The sequence below is a fragment of the Myotis brandtii genome, unplaced genomic scaffold, assembly GCF_000412655.1.
Source record: "Myotis brandtii unplaced genomic scaffold, ASM41265v1 scaffold1103, whole genome shotgun sequence".
Lineage (NCBI taxonomy): Eukaryota > Metazoa > Chordata > Mammalia > Chiroptera > Vespertilionidae > Myotis > Myotis brandtii.
Genome location: NW_005353762.1, coordinates 44059 through 62591, shown reverse-complemented (window position 1 = coordinate 62591; position 18533 = coordinate 44059). Strand labels below are relative to the sequence as shown.

The 18533-nt window shown below is 42.7% G+C and overlaps 1 protein-coding gene across 1 annotated transcript in view; it reads right to left on the bottom strand.

Moving 5' to 3' along the window:
- The window catches only part of CDRT1 (CMT1A duplicated region transcript 1), a 37561-nt gene that overhangs the window by 16127 nt on the left and 2901 nt on the right, over positions 1–18533 (bottom strand). Inside the window, exons 3-9 of the mRNA XM_005857335.2 lie at positions 17536–17736; positions 17321–17448; positions 16201–16323; positions 12537–12646; positions 9956–10156; positions 5142–5263; positions 351–499 (exon numbers count right to left, since the gene is read on the bottom strand). Of these exons, the coding sequence (XP_005857397.2) occupies positions 351–499; positions 5142–5263; positions 9956–10156; positions 12537–12646; positions 16201–16323; positions 17321–17448; positions 17536–17736 (1034 nt within the window). The remainder of the gene's footprint in view (positions 1–350; positions 500–5141; positions 5264–9955; positions 10157–12536; positions 12647–16200; positions 16324–17320; positions 17449–17535; positions 17737–18533) is intronic.

The window sequence follows — 18533 nt, the reverse complement described above, 5'->3', positions numbered from 1 at the left end:
AGAGTAAGGGGAAAAACCACTGTGACTTTGTTCCTTCCCTTACCCATGCCAGAATCAGGGTAGAATATTCTCTATTGCTGTAAAAATATCCTGAGCCCATATATAATGTCTAATCAGAATGCAGCCTTCCGATACCAGCCTCATGACAGCATGGGTCACATGGGCCCTGACCCTCCACCAACAGTCAATGGCCAATTTTTTTTGTTGGGGGGCTTCCCCTTCAGTTCTTTAGGACTGCCCTTCTGGTGACTGGAACTCAATTGCTCCAAGGTTCTCTAGGGAGCCACCATCAGTCTCCTCCAATTCATCACCGCCAGTGCCCCATTCCCTCCACAGCCTACTGCCCCCACCTTTACCACCTGAGCCATGACAATGTGCCACACTTTCACTATTCCTCGCTCACAGCTGCTCACGATGTAGGTGTCGTTGATCTTGATGGCCAAGATGGGGTCTTTGTGTTTAAATGTCTTCAGACACTTCCCTGTGTTTATATCCCACTCTGAAAGGGAGGAGAGAGAAAGGTGAGGTCAGAGAGAGGGATGAAATCAGGTTACAGGCTTGTTCCACACCCCATAACAGAAGCCAAGACTAGTGGAGCCCATCAAGTCAGACCCCAAAAGACCTTAGTCTGGCCCAGCACCCCCACAGTTTCACCAACAGCTCCATATACCTGTAACACAGAGCTCCCTAATCATGGGCCATTGGGAGATCCAGCAATGCTTAGATCGTAGTTCTAACTGAGGAACTTAGCCTTGGGGTCCAAGTGTTGGACAGCTCATCTCCAATGATACTTTTCAAGCCTGAAAAATGCTTGCCATGGAGATGTTGGGAAAATCATGGCACGTGTTTCGTGGCATCCATCTTTCGAGATGGTATGCTCCTGACTGACACCTTCCATCCCCCAAAGAAAAGAAAGCTGTCTATTTCCATTTACATTTTTTAATATTTCTGAATCTGACTTGGATTGTACTAATTGAGAGGTTATCACAGCTGGGGGCAGGTTTAGTGCTGCTTCTACATAGATGGTGCTAGAGCAACAGCCCAGGGTACTATAAGATGGGTGGGTATGAAAATAAATGGGAGAACAGAGCTTAAGGGTAAAAATTGAAAGTGTGAACCATGAATTCAGGAATGAAAATGTTACAGTCAGCTTCATGTTACAGTGTACCTCCCCAGCAACAGAATGAATAACCTAAGACAAAATGACCACAGCTAATATTTATATAGCAAGGACAACGAGCCAGGCATCATTCAAATAATGCTTGACATGTATTAACTTATCTTCACAAGACAAATACTATTATTATTTCCCACTATACAGATGGGGAAACTGAGGCATAGAGAGGTTCAGTAACCTGAATCACACAGGCAGTTAGCAGATTAAGCTGGGATTAGAACCCAGGGAATCTGGATCCAGAGGCTGTGCTCTTAACTGTGTATACCAGATTAACTTAAAGTATGTTTTTCTTATTTTACATACATACTGGCTCTTTTATTAATTTAGACTAGAGGCCAGGTGCACGAAATTTGTGCATGGGGGGGTCCCTCTTCCTGGCCTCTCTCCAATCCGCGACCCCTTGGGGGATGTCCGACTGCCTCTTGTAATCCGGGACAGCTAGCTCCTAATCGCTTGTCTGCCTGCCTGCCTGATCGCCCCTAACTGCCTCTGCCTCTCCCCGCACCTGGGACCCAGGATTCCCTCCTCTGGCTGGCTGCAGGCACCCAGGGCTGGGCCGGCTTTGCTTGGGCCAGCTGCAGCTGCAGGGGACCGTGGGAGGGCAGCTTCACCCGGGCCACAGCCGCAGGCACCCAGAACCATGGGGTGGGCGGCTTGTCCCTCTCCCAGGCCACAGCCTGGCTGGTCCCCATTCCTCTCTCCCTAGTGTTGAGTTTCTGAGCCGTTAAGGTGTGACGGTGTGACAACCATTTGCATATTAGCTCTTTATTTTATAGGATATGTGAAACTTGAAATGCTAATGAAAATATCCTTGGGAAGGGGCCCTGATTTAAAGAATTTAAAACATGGGGAGTTACCATTCAGGTCTCCAATTGTCTCTTTCTCCTGGGTTTTGGTAACCCAGGCAGGTTGGAAGAGCCCAGGGGCTGCTGGCAGGGCCAGGGTTAGGGTAAGAGAGATCTTTTGATAGTTTTTTATCTTGTGTGTATTAATTCTGACTTTTACATACTGCATTAAAATATGTAATTTGATTATTGTGGTTTTATTGGTGCTCCCTCAAGTTTTATACCTGAGTTAACGGCCTAACTCCCCTTGTCCTAGTTCTGGCCTGCCTGTGGTCTCACAGGATTCTCTCAAGCTTGAGGCTTTATCTGCCCTTGCATCTTCAGACCCTCACCCTTTCATCCTTTCTGCTCTACTCCTTAAAGCAATCATGGCAACAAGACAAGTTCAGGTCGGGGAGGGCAAAAAGGTAGGGAGTATCTTAAGCAGGTCTGAGTGTTTGTGTATGTGTCACCACTCTTTCTCCCTTTTCCACATCTTTTTCCTCCACTTACCCCTAATATGATGTGGCTTTTGGGTCCCTTGCTTTTCTTCTTGTCAGTTTTTCCTCTGGATTTGCAGGGAACTTCTCATCCATACCTAAGGCTTCCATCTTTCATTATTATTGATAACCACCAAATCAACATACCTGGAACTCCAGACTGGTGTAGTCACACATGCATCTTCCTACTGCAATTCTCACCTGGGTAACTTTGGGAATACTATACTCAATTTATTAACTTTCTATTGCTGCTGTAACAAATTCCCACAAGCTTAGATGTTAAAAGCAACACATACTTATTATTTTACAGAAATCTGACATGACCTCAAAAGGCTAAGATCAAGGTGTCAGCAGGGCAGTGTTCCTTTATGAGGGAGGGGATCCACTTCCTTGCCTTTTCCACTTTCTAGGGTCACCTACATTCCTTGGCTCATGTTTTCCTTCTTATATCTTCAAACCAGCAACAATACATCTCTCTGGCCATTCTTCCATAGTCACATCTCCTTTTGATCACAGACAATAAAGTTTTAAGGATCCATGTGATTACCCATGGCCCCACATTGAGAACCAAGGATAATTTCTCCATTTTAAAGTCCTTAACTTAATTACATCTGCAAAGTCCCTTTGGCCATACAAAGTTACATAGTCATAGATTCCGGGAATTAAGACATGAATATCTTTGGTTAGCCATTATTCTGCCTACCACACTCAACATGTTCAAAATTGAAGCCATTACCTTCTCCTCCATTCCTCACTCTTCCCTATTGTTGCCAGAAGATTGGGTAGGTTACAATTTCCTGTCACTAGTGGAGGTGGGGTTCTTACAATATCTTTAGAGAGGAATTTTCTAAGACTCACATGGGAGAAAGGGTGGTTTTTACTGGCATGGAATTATATTTCTTGGGTTGCACAGTCCCATGTCTCTTAATCCAGCCCTGGAAAATACGTAGCTGGGCCTCCAGCAGAACCCATAGCACGGTCAGTATCCAGAATTTTCGTTCCAGGGTGGAGCTGGGTCTGATATAGTATTAGGCTACCGTTAGTCCATTAGTCCATTGTGTGGGTCCCACATGGCTGTGAGCCACATGGGTGAATTCCAGGGAGTGAGTCCCCAGCCACAGTAGTTCCAGAGCACAAGAGCCAAGAGAGAGAACTCCCTTTGTTCTGGAGTTAAGTGTCTCAGATTTCACACCCTTCTGTCCACTGACTCACTCCCAGTTGTGACTGACAGGTAAGCATCTTCCCAAATCATTCAGACCTTACTGGGCATGCACCTATTGTCCAGTTCCTTCAACCCATTGATCTGTGGGGAACAGACTTGGAGAATGTTAAACTGTAGCTTTCTGGCAAAGTTGTATAAATAGCATGCCTATATTAGTCTCCCCTTTACTACGTTTCTGTTAATTAATAACCAGATTATTATAATGGTATCACTACTATTCCCCTATTCATCCTATTTACATCCTATTTACATTGATGACACTTCTATATCCCCAGTGGCCTGAGTTTAAATTCTGGCCTCATCATTTGCGCTTCTATCTTTCTCACTTTTCATATCCAATTGGCGGTAAAGTCCTGCCAACCCCCCCTCTAGACATCTCCCTTCAGGGAGTCTATGCCATTTAATATAAACTCGCACCTTCTGAGTTTCTTCACACTTGCCTGCTCTCCAATACTATAAAAACACCACAGTCTCCAGACTGAGTAGTGTCTCACTTTGTCCCCTATCTCCACGTGGTCACTGCCCTCCAGATCCTTCTTCCACACCATCACTAGAGTTATCTTTCTCGAAAGCACATTTGATCATGTCAATCCTCAGCTTAAGATGCATTTGTACTAATAGCTTTCCATGTCCTATAGGATAAGGTTCAGTTTCCTTCCATGATGCAGAAGGTCCTTGATTATCTGGCCACAAACAAATTATCTTCAACACTACACCCAGCCAGACCAGCCAGGGGAAATCCCCTGGATACACCATTTTCTTCAACCTTCTATGGATTTGTCTGTGCTGTTCCTTCTACTTGGAATGTCCTCCACTCTCTCTCTCTATGTCTAGAACTAAATAGCATCCTGTCCGTGCTGCTTTTCCTCCTGCTCTTACTTCCACGGTCCCATAGAACTCTGCATGTTGGTTCGGAGTGTATGGTTTAGAGTCAGACACTCTACCACTCAGCAGCTTTAATTTAGGGGAAATTGTTTTTCTCTGAGTTTGGATCTTTCATCTGTATCCACCTCCTAGTGTTCTTATGGGGGTTAAATAATATATATAAAGCACCTAACACAGTCAAAAAGTTAGTATTCAATAAGTGGCAGTTGTTATTGGTCACATGTTTTATTATATTCCCCATCATATATTTATATATCTATTTTCATTAGGAAATGATGAGCCTCTGGAGGAAATAAAAAGCTGTATTGAAAGAGCCATATCATACTCATTTTATTTCCTTAATACCTCACACAGTGTCTAGCATATTGTACATATTCAACCAACAATTGTCAAAGAAATGGATCAATAGGTATATAGATGGGTGGATGGATGAAAAAAAAAAGTGGGTGCCTGTAGAAATGACCAAAATATGTATTTTGGCAACCTATGGATTTGGGGAAACTTCTTAGAAAGTTAAGGGCATTTCCTCTCACCTTTTACCTGGCAATCTTTTGCTCCAGACACGAGCATTTTCTTATATAAATCGACGCAAGTGATTGTCCCCTGGTGGCCAGTGAAGATTCGTATGCAAGCCCCACTTTTCAGATCCCAGTATCTGCAGGAATTAGGCCAAAGAAAAGTTTTTCAGATTTTCTTAGGACCCAAGGGTTCATACTGTATAGTGTTCCTATAGATCAAAAAGTAGTTGTAAGGCAGAAAAGTTTCCTGATGAAGCTCAGAGGCCTGGAATTTAATCTCAGTTATAGTACCTATTAGGTGTAACTTTAGGAAAGCTACTTAATTTCTGTGTAGGCTTCATTTCCTGATTGATAAAATGGAAGTGATAATATTAATAGATACCACATAGGATTTTTGTGAAGAATTAAATTCACAAATGCAGTGATTGTTAACCCAGGGTGATTTCTACCCTCAGGGAACATTTAACAGTGCTTGAAGTTAGTTTTGGTTGTCACAAGCAGGGATGGAGGTGCTCCTGGTGTTTAGTGAATAGAGTTCAAGGATTCTGTTAAACCTCCTACAATTCACAGGAGTGTCTCCACAGAAAGAATTCTCCAGCCCTAAATGTCAATAGGGCTGAAGTTGAGAAACCCCACGTTAAGGCATGTAACATTAGAATAGTAACCTACGCGTAGAAAATGCTCGATAACTGTTACTTGGTAATAGGTGGAAGGGTCCCTGGAATGACCACCAGGCCTAAAATTCATGGCACTGATTCAATGGTAGAGCTGATCTTCCAACTGTTCTATGGCCTTACCTGTTGGTCGGAGCCAACATGCACCTACGGTGTGTTTAACGATGTTCTAAAAAAAGCATGTTTTGAATTTCTGTTTCTAGCGACTTGGCCAACCATGTATCCAGGTTGTGTTTCTAAATTCATATAGAAAATATATTTGATAAACACTTGCTGGATAATAGAAATAGAAGAATTACCACAGCCATGCAGATCCAAAATATTTTATGTATATTTCTGAAGCGTATCTAATAGATATATGGAAACATGTATGTGTCACACTGCTGTTTAATAAACAGGCTTGCCTGAGGTCTCTTAAATATAATTATTACAAATTTCCACTTCAGCCAGGTTATTTCTGTGGCAGGTCACAGGGAAATGCTTAGTTAGTAGACTCTGGAGCCAGGATGCCTGGGGTCCAAGCCCAGGTCCATCACTTACTAGCTGTGTGATCTTGGAAAATTTTTTTTTTAAATATATTTTATTGATTTTTTACAGAGAGGAAGGGAGAGAGATAGAGAGTTAGAAACATCGATGAGAGAGAAACATCGATCAGCTGCCTCCTGCACATCTCCTACGGGGGATGTGCCCGCAACCCAGGTACATGCCCTTGACCGGAATCGAACCTGGGACCTTTCAGTCCGCAGGCCGACGCTCTATCCACTGAGCCAAACCGGTTTCGGCGATCTTGGAAAATTTAATAAATAACTCTGTACCTCAGTTTCCTCATCTGTAAACGGGATGATAATGGCACTTGCCTCATACAGTTATTATTAGATTTGGCATAACATATGATTAATGATAAAATATAATAATAATTATTAATAATACATTCTTTGAATGTGAAGATTTTCTTCTAATACTCCCAAGTGTCTTATGGCCTTACCTGTTTGTCAGAGCCTGCTATGCACCTACAGTGTGTTTGACCATGTCCCAGTAGTCTAAAAAAAACACATGTTTTGAATTTCCATCTCTAGCAACATGGCCGACCATGTGTCCAGGTTGTTTTTCTAAATACATACAGAAAATGTATTTGATAAACACTTGTTGAATAGGAATAGAAGAAAATGTTTTGATTTTATAAACTTATAAATCAAAGTTGTAACAGCAAGCATGATACTTAAATATACTTGCTATAGATGTACTCCTTTCAAAAAGGAGAATAAGCCCTGGCCGGTTTGGCTCAGTGGATAGAGCATTGGCCTGCGGACTGAAGGGCCCTGGGTTCGATTCCAATCAAGAGCATCTACCTTGGTTGTGGGCACATCCCCAGTGGGGAATGTGCAGGAGGCAACTGAATTGATGTTTCTCTCTCATCGATGTTTCTGGCTCTCTATCCCTCTCCCTTCCTCTCTGTAAAAATCAATAAAATATTTTTTTTAAAAAAAAGGAGAATAAGATATGTATGCCTGTTCTTACTACTACTGCTTAGCTGGAAGGCCCAGGCAAAGTCAGGATGAAAGAACAAAAAAAGAATACTACAATTATTGGAAAAAAAGGTAAAATATTGTCATTATTTTCAATTGATAAGGTCATCTACATAGACAAACCAAATCAACACACATACTTTTAAAATTAATAAGAAACATTAGCAAAGTTGCTGGATACAAAATCAAACTAGAAAAATTGATATCGTTTCTTTATACCAGTAATAATCAATTTAAAATATAAATGAAAATAAAGTACTATTTACAATAGCAATATTATAAAGTTCTTAGTTATTACATAAAAAGCTTCTGCATAGCAAAAGAAACCATCAACAAAATGAAAAGGGAGCCCACTGTATGGGAGAATATATTTGCTAATGGTACATCTGATAGGGGGTTCATTTCCAAAATATATAAACAACATATATAACTCAACAACAGAAAGATAAACAATCTAATTAAAACATGGGCAAAGGAACTGAATAGATAATTCTCTAAAGAGGACATAAAGATGGTTAATAGACATGTGAAAAAATGCTCACTAATCATCAGAGAGATGCAAATTAAAACTACAATGAAGTATCAAATCACACCTACCAGTGAGGTTCCTATCAATAAATCAACTAACTATTGCTGGCAAGGATGTGGGGAAAAGGAAACCCTAGTACACTGCTGGTGGGAATACAGATTGGTACAGCCACTATGGAAAACAGTATGGAGTTTCCTCAAAAAATTAAAAATGGGTCCTAACCGGTCAGTGGATAGAGAGTCAGCCTGCGGACTGAAAGGTCCCAGGTTCGATTCCGGTCAAGGGCATGTACCTTGGTTGCGGGCACATCCCCAGTAGGAGGTGTGCAGGAGGCAGCTGATTGATGTTTCTCTCTCATCGATGTTTCTGGCTCTCTATCCCTCTCCCTTCCTCTCTATAAAAAATCAATAAAATATATTAAAATAAATAAATAAATAATTTAAAAAAATTAAAAGTGGAACTGCTGTATGGTCTAGAGGTCCCACTTCTGGAGATATATCCCAAAAGACCTAAAACACCAATCAGAAAGAATATATGCACCCCTAGGTTCATTGCAGCATTAACAATAGCTAAGATCTGGAAACAGCCCAAGTGTCCATCAGTAGATGAATGGATAGAAAAGCTGTGGTACATTTACACAATGGAATACTATGTAGCTATAAAAAAGGAACTCTTATTCTTTGTGACAGCATGGAGGGACCTAGAGATTATTCCAAGTGAAATAAGTCAGTCAGAAAAAGACAAATATCACATTATCTCACTTATATATGGAACCTAATGAACAAAATTAACTGGCAAACAAAAGGCATAGCTACATGGAACAGACTGACAGATATCAGAGGAGAGTGGGGTAGGGGGCACTGGAAGAGATCAACCAAAGAACATATATGCATATATGCATAGCCCATAGACACAGACAATAGTGTGAGGAATACCTGAGGAGGCATGTCTGGGTGCAAAGTAAGGGGAAATGGAGTACACCTGCAATACTGTCAAAAATAAAGATAAGAAATTCATGCATTACAGTTAACAATACTGTGCCATATATTCGAAAGTTACTAAAAGAGATCTTAAAAGTTTTCATCATAACAACAAAAAACTGTAACTATGCGTGGTGATGGGTTTTGTTTACACCTAAAACAGAAATGTTATATGCCAATTATACCCCCAATAATTTTTTTTTCTAAAAACTCATATATACAGGCACCAGGAGACAAATCCAAGAACACCTATGGCAGCACTTCTTGAAAGAATAGAAAACCTAGAAACAATCCAAATATCCATTAACAACAGAATAAATAAATGAGTTAAGATATATTCATCCAATAAAACACTATATCTCTGTAAAAGTACGTTAATTATTGCTGCCTACATCATATGGATGAATCTCAAAATCATAGTTCAATGTAAGAACTCAAATATGGATGAATTTTTAAAACAGTTCCATTTATGTTAAGTTCAAAAATGGACCAAAATAATAAATATATACCAAAGTAATAAATATATTTAGAGATATATAACTAGGTAGCAAAACTATAAATAAACCTATAAAAATATAAGGGAATAATTAGTATAAAATTTAGAATAACATTACCTCTGGTTGGGAAGAAGAAAGAAGCAATAAGGGAAAGGCACATAATGGGATTTGGAGACTAACAATGTTTTATTTCTTGGCCTGAGTAATGAGTACAATGGTCCTTCTTATATTCTTTAAATATATATATATATTTCAAACACTATCTTACTTCTATACAATATTTCAAACCCACAAAAAATACTTTCCCTGAAGGAATCTATAAAAGGAAATAAATATTGGGCCTTCATCTAGGAATGCTAAAAATATACTTTCTGATTCACAGTCTTCAAGTAGAAAAGACTAGTAGATCCTATCATTGTTATAAGCTTATCTCATCCAAAGTTTAAACAATATACAAATTCTTGGTTTTTACCTTGCCAAAAAAGCAAAATGCTGTGGACTATTCTAGTAGTTAGTATTATTTAGGAGAACTTTTCAATAACTACAAAAAGGAAAAAGTATATGTACTTCTTTCTTCCACAAACCTGGGTTTGTGAGGAACCACAACTCCTTGGCCCACTCACCTGATACTCAGGTCATAGCTCCCGCTCAGGAGAACGTTTTCCTCCTCACACACAAAGAGGGCACGGACAGTCCCAGTGTGGCCTCGGAACTGGACGGGGATCTCCTTTGCTTGTAAGATGTCCAGAAGCTGGATCTTCCGATTGGATGACACAGCTACCACATCTCCCCCAGAATAGTGGATGATTCTATTTCTGTCCCACCTGAGTTGCCAGGAAAAGGGATGATCCATGAAAAGAGAGTTAGTGTCCTGCCTGGAATTCACTAGCACAGTGGTTTCACCTGCAAGTATACGAAAAGTCAAGGCCTTCCAACAAGGACAGTAGCTGAGATAAAGGCCTAGTGTTAATGGGCCCTGATAGATTTCTACCTCATAGCATAACAAAAAATCCATTTGGGGTAAATTTAAAACCTAAAGACAACGGGCAAAAACTACCAAAAAAATCTGCTAATTAATGTAGATAAATCCCCAAGAGAGAGAATAGGAGAATAGAGTATGCAGTATTCCCCAAACTTATTTAACCACAGAAACCTTTTTTCATGGAAAACCTCAGAGGAACACAGTTGGGAAGCCCTATACCCACTGCATATACCACTATTTCTTTTTTTTTTAATTTTTCTTAACCAATATCCAATGAACATATATTAAGTTCCAAGTTCTGAGCTAATAGGAGCCATGGGGAATACAAAAATGAGTAAGATATGGACCTTGACTTCAATGAGCTTGTAGTCTGATAAAAAAAAGGTGAGTTGAATTAATTTTCCAGTCATAATATTATTAGTAAATAGATAAAATATGATCAGGATGACCAAATAATTTATTATCCAAATATTTTTTACCTTGAAAGGGGACACTATTATTAATTACCCCAGGATCACAGAGTAAAGTGGGATTGTTTCAGTAAAAAGGGATGTATGGTCACTCTGAATATGAGAAGCAATTTTGTTCTCATTGCATTTGTCATATCTTGAGTTCAACCAGGCACCATCTTTTCTAAAGAGTATTTATCGCCATACCACTCATAAAAAGTCAACTTTGCCTGTCTCCTATCTGCTCTGCCTTTCCCTTAAGGACTGGTCAATATGCAATTTGTTAGTGTGACTCACAGCCAAAAATAAAATAGAGATGCCCTTCACAAAACCGTATGAATGAAGAGTGAAATCCTAGGCCTAAAGTATGGCAGAAAGTTGATTATTAAAGGATCTTCTTACAGCATATCCAAATGATGTCACACTATGTAGTTATCATAAATACTATTTTCATATTTAACATGGAAAGATAGCCACAGTATTTTGCTGGAGTGTGTTACAGAAATATGTATAGCACTAGTGGCCTGGTGCACGAAATTTGTGCATGAGGGGTGTCCCTTAGCCTGGCCTGCACCCTCTACAATCTGGGACCCCTCGGGGGATGTCTGACTGCCGGTTTAGGCCCGATCCCACAGGGACATCCCTCTCACAATCTGGGACCGCTGGCTCCTAACTGCTCACCTGCCTGCCTGCCTGCCTGATCGCCCCTAACTACTCTGCATGCCAGCCTGCTTGCCCCCAACTGCCCCCCGGCTGGCCTTCTCATCCCTAACTGCCCCCCCCCCACCCCTGCTGGCCTGCTCGTCCCTAACTGCCTGCCCCTGCTGGTCTGATTGCTCCCAACTGACCCCCCCCCCCACCAGCCTGATCACTCCAAAAATGCCCTCCCCTCCTGGCCTGGACACCCCTAACCACCTCTGCCTCAGCCTCGCCACCTTGGCTTTGTCTGGAAGGTCTCCCAGTCTAATTAACATATTACCCTTTTATTAGTATAGATAGTATAGATAGACACCTGTTGCACAGGTGAGGGCTGGCTGGTCTATCCTGAAGGGGGTCCTGGATCAGGGTAGGGGTCCCTTGGGGGGCAGGGCAGGCCTGGGCAAGGGGCCTGGGGTGGTTTGGAGGCCAGCCACACCCTCATTGGGTTGGGGGTCCCCACTGGGGGGCATGGCCAGCCTGGGCAAGGAGCTGATGGCCAGCTTGGGTGAGGGGCTGAGGGCTGTTTTCAGGCTGGCCACGCCCCCATCGGTGTGAGGATCCCCACTGGGGGGCATGGCTGGCCTGGGCAAGGGGCCAAGGGCCTTTTGGGGGAGGTTTGCAGGCCGGCTAAGCCCCCAGCTTTGTAAAAAATTCTAGAATAGACACCAGTATTAATGGTGATTATCTCTAGAAGACAAGATTATAGGAGATCTTTGCTTTTATCTATACATTTTCTGGCATTTGGTGGACTCCCCCCCGCCCCCCCCCACACACACAGTAAGCATATATTACTTCTGAAATTAGAATAAAACAATAAAAATATTTCAAAAAAGAAAGATTTTATGCACATAAATTGTGCATAAATTTGTTGGTCAGTATATCCAAAATTTATAAGGGGAAAATATCCCCCACTCACTGCTGATAATGGTGCAAACATCAAGCACCTATTCTCATGTTAATTTAGCGTTTGAGATGAGGAAGGATTGCCTTTCCAAGTGAACAAGGGTCATGGGAATCCTAAGATGCCAGTATTTAAGGATCTCTGAAGACCTAGATTCAGAACCTAGTACCTACGTGTCAGAGAGAATATGGATGTTGTAAGTCCCACAGAAGACATTTCTCTCCTCCATCTGAATCTGCTGGATTTCCTGGTTCTGGTATGCTGTCCACAAGTTGTTGTCATTCTAACAAAGGAACACTTGGAGTCAAAGTACAGTGGCAACTTTACCCCTGTATCCCCTAGAGCAGCGATTCTCAACCTGTGGGTCGCGACCCCTTTGGGGGGTCGAACGACCCTTTCACAGGGGTCGCTTAAGACCATCAGAAAATGTATATATAATTACATATTGTTTTTGTGATTAATCACTATGCTTTAATTATGTTCAATTTGTAACAATGAAATTGAGGATCACCACAATATGAGAAACTGTATTAAAGGGTCACGGCATTAGGAAGGTTGAGAACCACTGCGAGTCTCCCCTGGCAAGGACACAAGTGCCCATGGATTCTTCCTCTTCAGGCTGTGGCTGTTGCTATGTGGTCATGGGGAAGGGCCAAGGAGCAGGCAGCAAGGTAATCTGTACGTTAGAAAATATTGAGTCCAAGGTCCTAATTCTTCTCCCATTTCTTTGTGTTTCATATGCATTTTGATTCCATGAACTTTCAATATTGCTGATGCCCAACTTTTAAAAAAAATGAGCTCACAAAGGGTATACCCACAGATAAAGGCACAGGTCCCTTTTGACCAACCATTTCATGGAAGTAAGGTTTCACATTTACATTACATATACTTGACAGTACAAAGTATATTCATGGAAACTGCCATGTGTGAAATTACTGTTACACACTCTATTTTCATTTGCCCTTCAAAGTTTTCATCCATCTGCAACCTTAACTTCTCCTTACAGCTGCCTCACAAAGTACATCATTCACCCTACAATGTGTTCTCAACATTTTACAGATGAGGTATCTGAGTCTCAGAGAGGAGAAATCAATATACCCAATCTCAGCAGAGGTGCTTGCTTTCCTTTTATGGCTTCCTTCCTTCCTTCCTCCCTCCCTCCCTCCCTCCCTCCCTCCCTTCCTTCCTTCTTCTTTCCTCCCTTCCTTCTTTTCTTCCCTCCTCCTCCTTCCTTCCCTATTTTTTTTTTCTCTCCCTCTCTTAATCACATACTTCCTGAGCAGCTATTGCCTGCCAGGCATGCTGAATTCTGGCACAGATGAAAGTTCCATTCTTCTTCTCAGGCATACTCTCCCCCCTCCAAAAGCAGAAAATAATACACGACCAGGCAACCAAAACACAGGGTGAGTTTGTCATGAAAGCAAAGAAGACCAAACCATCATGTTTGCATCTGGCAGACCTAGGGACACCTCTTCCTAAGTCTCCTTCCAAACCTTAGGTGTCATCATGCCTGTAGACTCTTCCTCAGGACGGCTGCTTTCCTCAGCTTACTCTCCTTCTTAATCTTAACCAAGTAGTGATATTCACCTACAAGCCTCTGAAGAACCTGTCCAACTGCCTCCCCTCCAGAGTCCAAGCAGCCTTGAATTAAATGAAGCTTCCCTGGCTTCTCACAGTAGGGCTGGAATTCCTTGGCTCTTCCTCATCAATTAAGTTTTGAGAACCTAGAATCTACATGGTAGAGTCATTGGGAGGAACAAGACCTTAGTTCAAATTCCAGCTCTGCCACTGACCAGCTATGGGAGCTTGGGCAAGTTTTCCAGCAACGTGGCCTGCATTTCCATATCCATAAACTGAAGCTATATACCTGGCCTGTGGTGAATATCAAGTACATAATGTGTACAAAGTCCTAGGCACCATTCCTGGCACACTGTTTGAGCTCAGTACCCATTGCAATCAGCACCCCTCAGCAGCACTCAACCTCCACCTTTCCCTAGCAGACCCCTTAACTGTTTGGTCTCACTGCTTCACATGTCCTCATCTGGCCTCCACATCGTCTCTCTTTTCCTAAATTATACATTTCTAAAATATTGAACACTGTCTGGGTGGTTCTTTTTTGTCAGGCAATTATAGCTCTTCCACCTAAGGAAGAAGCATGTTAGTTTCATTATGCCCAACAGAGCAATAGGCTTGGGAAGAGCAGATCAGCATTTCACTTGTATTTGCCTGTTATTCTGCTGGTTAGGATCCTGAAACTCTGTGCCTTAGTTTCTTTATCTATAGAATGAGTGAATGGACCAACTCAAAGATTTAAAAAATTGCCAAGTCAAATGAGGTAAACAAATGTATTTGCCTTGGCCCATATTAAAAAAAAATGATTTTAATTAGTTGCCAGCATTTAAAAAAGCAAAGAATGTCACATGATAATTCAGGTTTCTAACTTCTCTCAAAAGTTCAGGTGGTCTAGGTCGAGCTTCACAGTCTCCCATGGCAATAATTAGCTCTAGCTGAGTAGCAACTGGCCCCTTTAGATGGAAAGTGAACCCTCTAACCCAGCGATGCTCAACCTTCTGGCCCTTTAAATACAGTTCCTCATGTTGTGACCCAATCATAAAATTATTTTCGTTGCTACTTCATAACTGTAATGTTGCTACTGTTATGAATCGTAATGTAAATATCTGATATGCAGGGGTCACGACCCACAGGTTGAGAACCGCTGCTTAACCCATCACTGTTCTACTGTCCTTTACTACTTAGACCACCACCTCCCTCATTCATGGGCCCTGTCTGGTCTCTACAGACATATGAACTAGATTGTCTCTCTGGACACTTCTATTTCTCAAATTATAATTTATAATGCAGTTTTCTTATGGGAAGCTACAGTCTGACCACCCCTCATTAAATATTCTTTTAGAACCCATTGAATAGTTTCAAATTAGAAGGCCCTCGAGCAAAGAGGAGGAAGCAGTAATCTAATGGTTCTAGGAATGAACCATGCCTGGATAGGCAGAACATAGAGTTCAGGGTCTTCCATCTGCTCTTCATTATTGCCTAAGATTTGATAGGGAGATGTATGGTTAAGTAACTTTCCCCTTCCATCCTAGAATCAGAATGAACCTGGACGTGAAAGGTGAGAAAGTTTAATTCATTCTGGACCCTGGACATTCTGGACTGGCCCTCCTGTTCTCATTCCAGAGCCACAGACTCCTGTAGCTTCTAGAACAGGGGTCCTCAAACTACGGCCCGCGGGCCACATGCAAATACAAATAGTTTATTTGTTCCCATTTTGTTTTTTTACTTCAAAATAAGATATGTGCAGTGTGCATAGGAATTTGTTCATAGTTTTTTTTTTTAAACTATAGTCTGGCCCTCCAACGGTCTGAGGGACAGTGAACTGGCCCCCTGTTTAAAAAGTTTGAGGACCCCTGTTCTAGAATGTCTAGATGCATGGACTGATGGGTGTGGAAGAAAATCCCAGCTATCACTGACATTGCTCCTCGCTCTGAGCTCTGCACCAGATGGCTTGGTTCTGGGGACATAGCAATGGGATTTAAAGTAAGGACAAACCCTGAGAGGACAACCAAATCAATCTATTTGTTTAATACATGAGGCATTTAAGGCTTAAAGAAAGGAAGCAACTTAAGCTGAAGGACACATAGCACGGAATTCTGGTCTTCCTTAGGGAATATCACTTCCAATATCCTATATGCATATGCTATATTCCATATCCTCCCATTTCCTATACCCTATCTAAGGACTGAACCTGGACTTCAGCCTTCATTGACCAGTAAGAGATGACTCTCACAGTTATTTGCCCGCGATGCCATCAGAACCCACCTTTGTTCTCAGTTTCCATTTCTGATTTTTCGCACGTGTGCGCTTTATGTCATCTGTCATTTTAGGAACTGGGACGAAAAGCTTGCAGGCATAGGTGGGATCTATTCCCTTTGTGTAGGACCCCTGGGGGAAAAACAGAAAATGGCTACCCTTGGTTCCTCTCTCTGAGAGGAAGGTTAAACTAGTGCTTGGCAAGATCTGAAAGAGGAGTAAGCTCTGACTCAGGGAGGCCTGGGCCTGGCCAGTAAGGCAATAGTGTGTGTAGACTGGCTTAAGGAGGATAATGATACTAAAGATCTGGAACGAGACCAGAAAGAGATGGTCAGCCATTCCCAGCTTTCCAGAGGATGACCTGCCTCACCATGCCTGCTTCTTCTCCTCTCATCTGTCTCTGCTGGGAAAAAATCCTAGCTCCCAAGAATCCTTTATTTGAATTAGGCTTCAGGCAAAAAAAAAAAAGTAAAAATGCCAGAGAAAATTGCATTTTAACTTACAAATAGACTTTGTGGCCTTGTAGACATCTGTGTACTGTGTCAGGCTGATCCAGAAACATACACATGACTTCCTGATTGCCTAAGCCCGTGGTCGGCAAACTGCGGCTCGCGAGCCACATGCGGCTCTTTGGCCCCTTGAGTGTGGCTCTTCCACAAAATACCACGTGCGGGAGCACGTACAGTGTGATTGAAACTTCATGGCCCATGTGCAGAAGTTGGTTTTCGGCCTGGGCGAGTCTATTTTGAAGAAGTACTGTTGATATTTGGCTCTGTTGACTAATGAGTTTGCCGACCACTGGCCTAAGCCACAATGCAGCTCTCTGGGCCGGGGGTCACATGTTGGGGCAGGGTTGGGGAGGTGATTCCCTGCTTCACATGATTTTCCAAGGCTCTGCCTTTCTCTTCCTGGTAGGTTTCTACATGTTCTCCCTGCTCAATGCACTCACAATGGTATAGATTAATGGGGAGTTCACACAAAAAGGAAATGACTGTTGAAGCCTGTGAAGCAGCAAAATGCAACAGGAGGCCATTCAAAGGGTCTGCTGAGTGGACTGAAAGGCTCCTGTCAGCCAGCTTCCATGAGGAAGTAAGGCCAGTCTGCAGACCACCCTTCCCGACAGGAGTACCTGCAGTAAGGCGATCTGGTTGTGAATGAACGAATGTATCGAGAAGTCCTTCCTGACTTTCTTTGCCAGTGCAGCCCAGTGCTGGCTCACAGCGGCACATCTGTTCAGGGTGCTTTTATCGAGCATACCTGGGGGGAAATAGATAAACCTGGGACCCTATAAACTGGATTGCAAAGGGAAGACTCTTGAGAAATCCCCAATACATCCCAGCATACTTAGAATATACTTGGAGAGATGGATGGGCAGTTGACGGATGAAGTCCCGGTATTTGCTGGCTCCAGAAGACAAGTCTCTGACAACATCCAGGTCGACCAACAGATTGCAGGAGGTGTACCCTGCGTTGGGCATGTGAGCTTTTCTGGAATATAGCCTATTCATCTCAGAAATGCACTGGAGCGAACTCCTCCATTGTCCCTCTAGAACCAAGCCAGAGAAAGGAACATGGTTTGTCTCTGTGTAATTCCAGGCCAGAACTCATCAGAGTCTGCCCTTAGGCTACTGGAGTTTTTTCATTTCTTCTGTGAAAATGAAATTAGAAGCTCCCTAACCAAATATGCAAGTGCTTTCCAGCCTTCCCAGCTAAAGGAGATGTCTGTAGTTTCGAAGCCTGCCCTGCTCAGGAATGGCGTCTGGAATTTCCTTCAAATTAAGGAAGCATTTTAAACAATTTTAAAAGAGGGAAATGGATGAAATAAATTGGTCAGATGTTGATAATTGTTGAAGTTTGGTGATAGTTATGTGAATGGTTATTATACTACTAGAAGCCTAAGTGCATGAATTCATGCACAGGTGGGGTCCAGCCAGCCCAGTCCCAATTGGCGGATTGGGGTCAGGCCTGTTGGGAGGAAGAGATGGTGGGGGCGCCGATCTGGTGTGGGGCTGGGCAGGAGGAGGGGCTGCAGGAGTTTGGCTGGCCAGCCCTGCCTCCTATTGGGGTAGGGGGGGGCAATCAGGGGCAGGGCCAGGCAGGGGGAGGGATGTGGGCCAATTGAGGTGGGGTGGGTCCATCAGGGACAGGGTTGGCAGGGGGGGAAGGGCCGTGGAGGGTTGCCTGGCCAACCCACCCTCAATCTGGGTGGGAGAGGCCGATCAGGGGCAAGGCAGCCAGGCGAAGGGGCTGTGGGAGGTTGGCCACCAGCCCCACCCCCAATTGGGCTGGTTCGCTGGCCACAGTGGTCATCAGAGCAACTGGTTGTTTAGGTCATTATGGCAT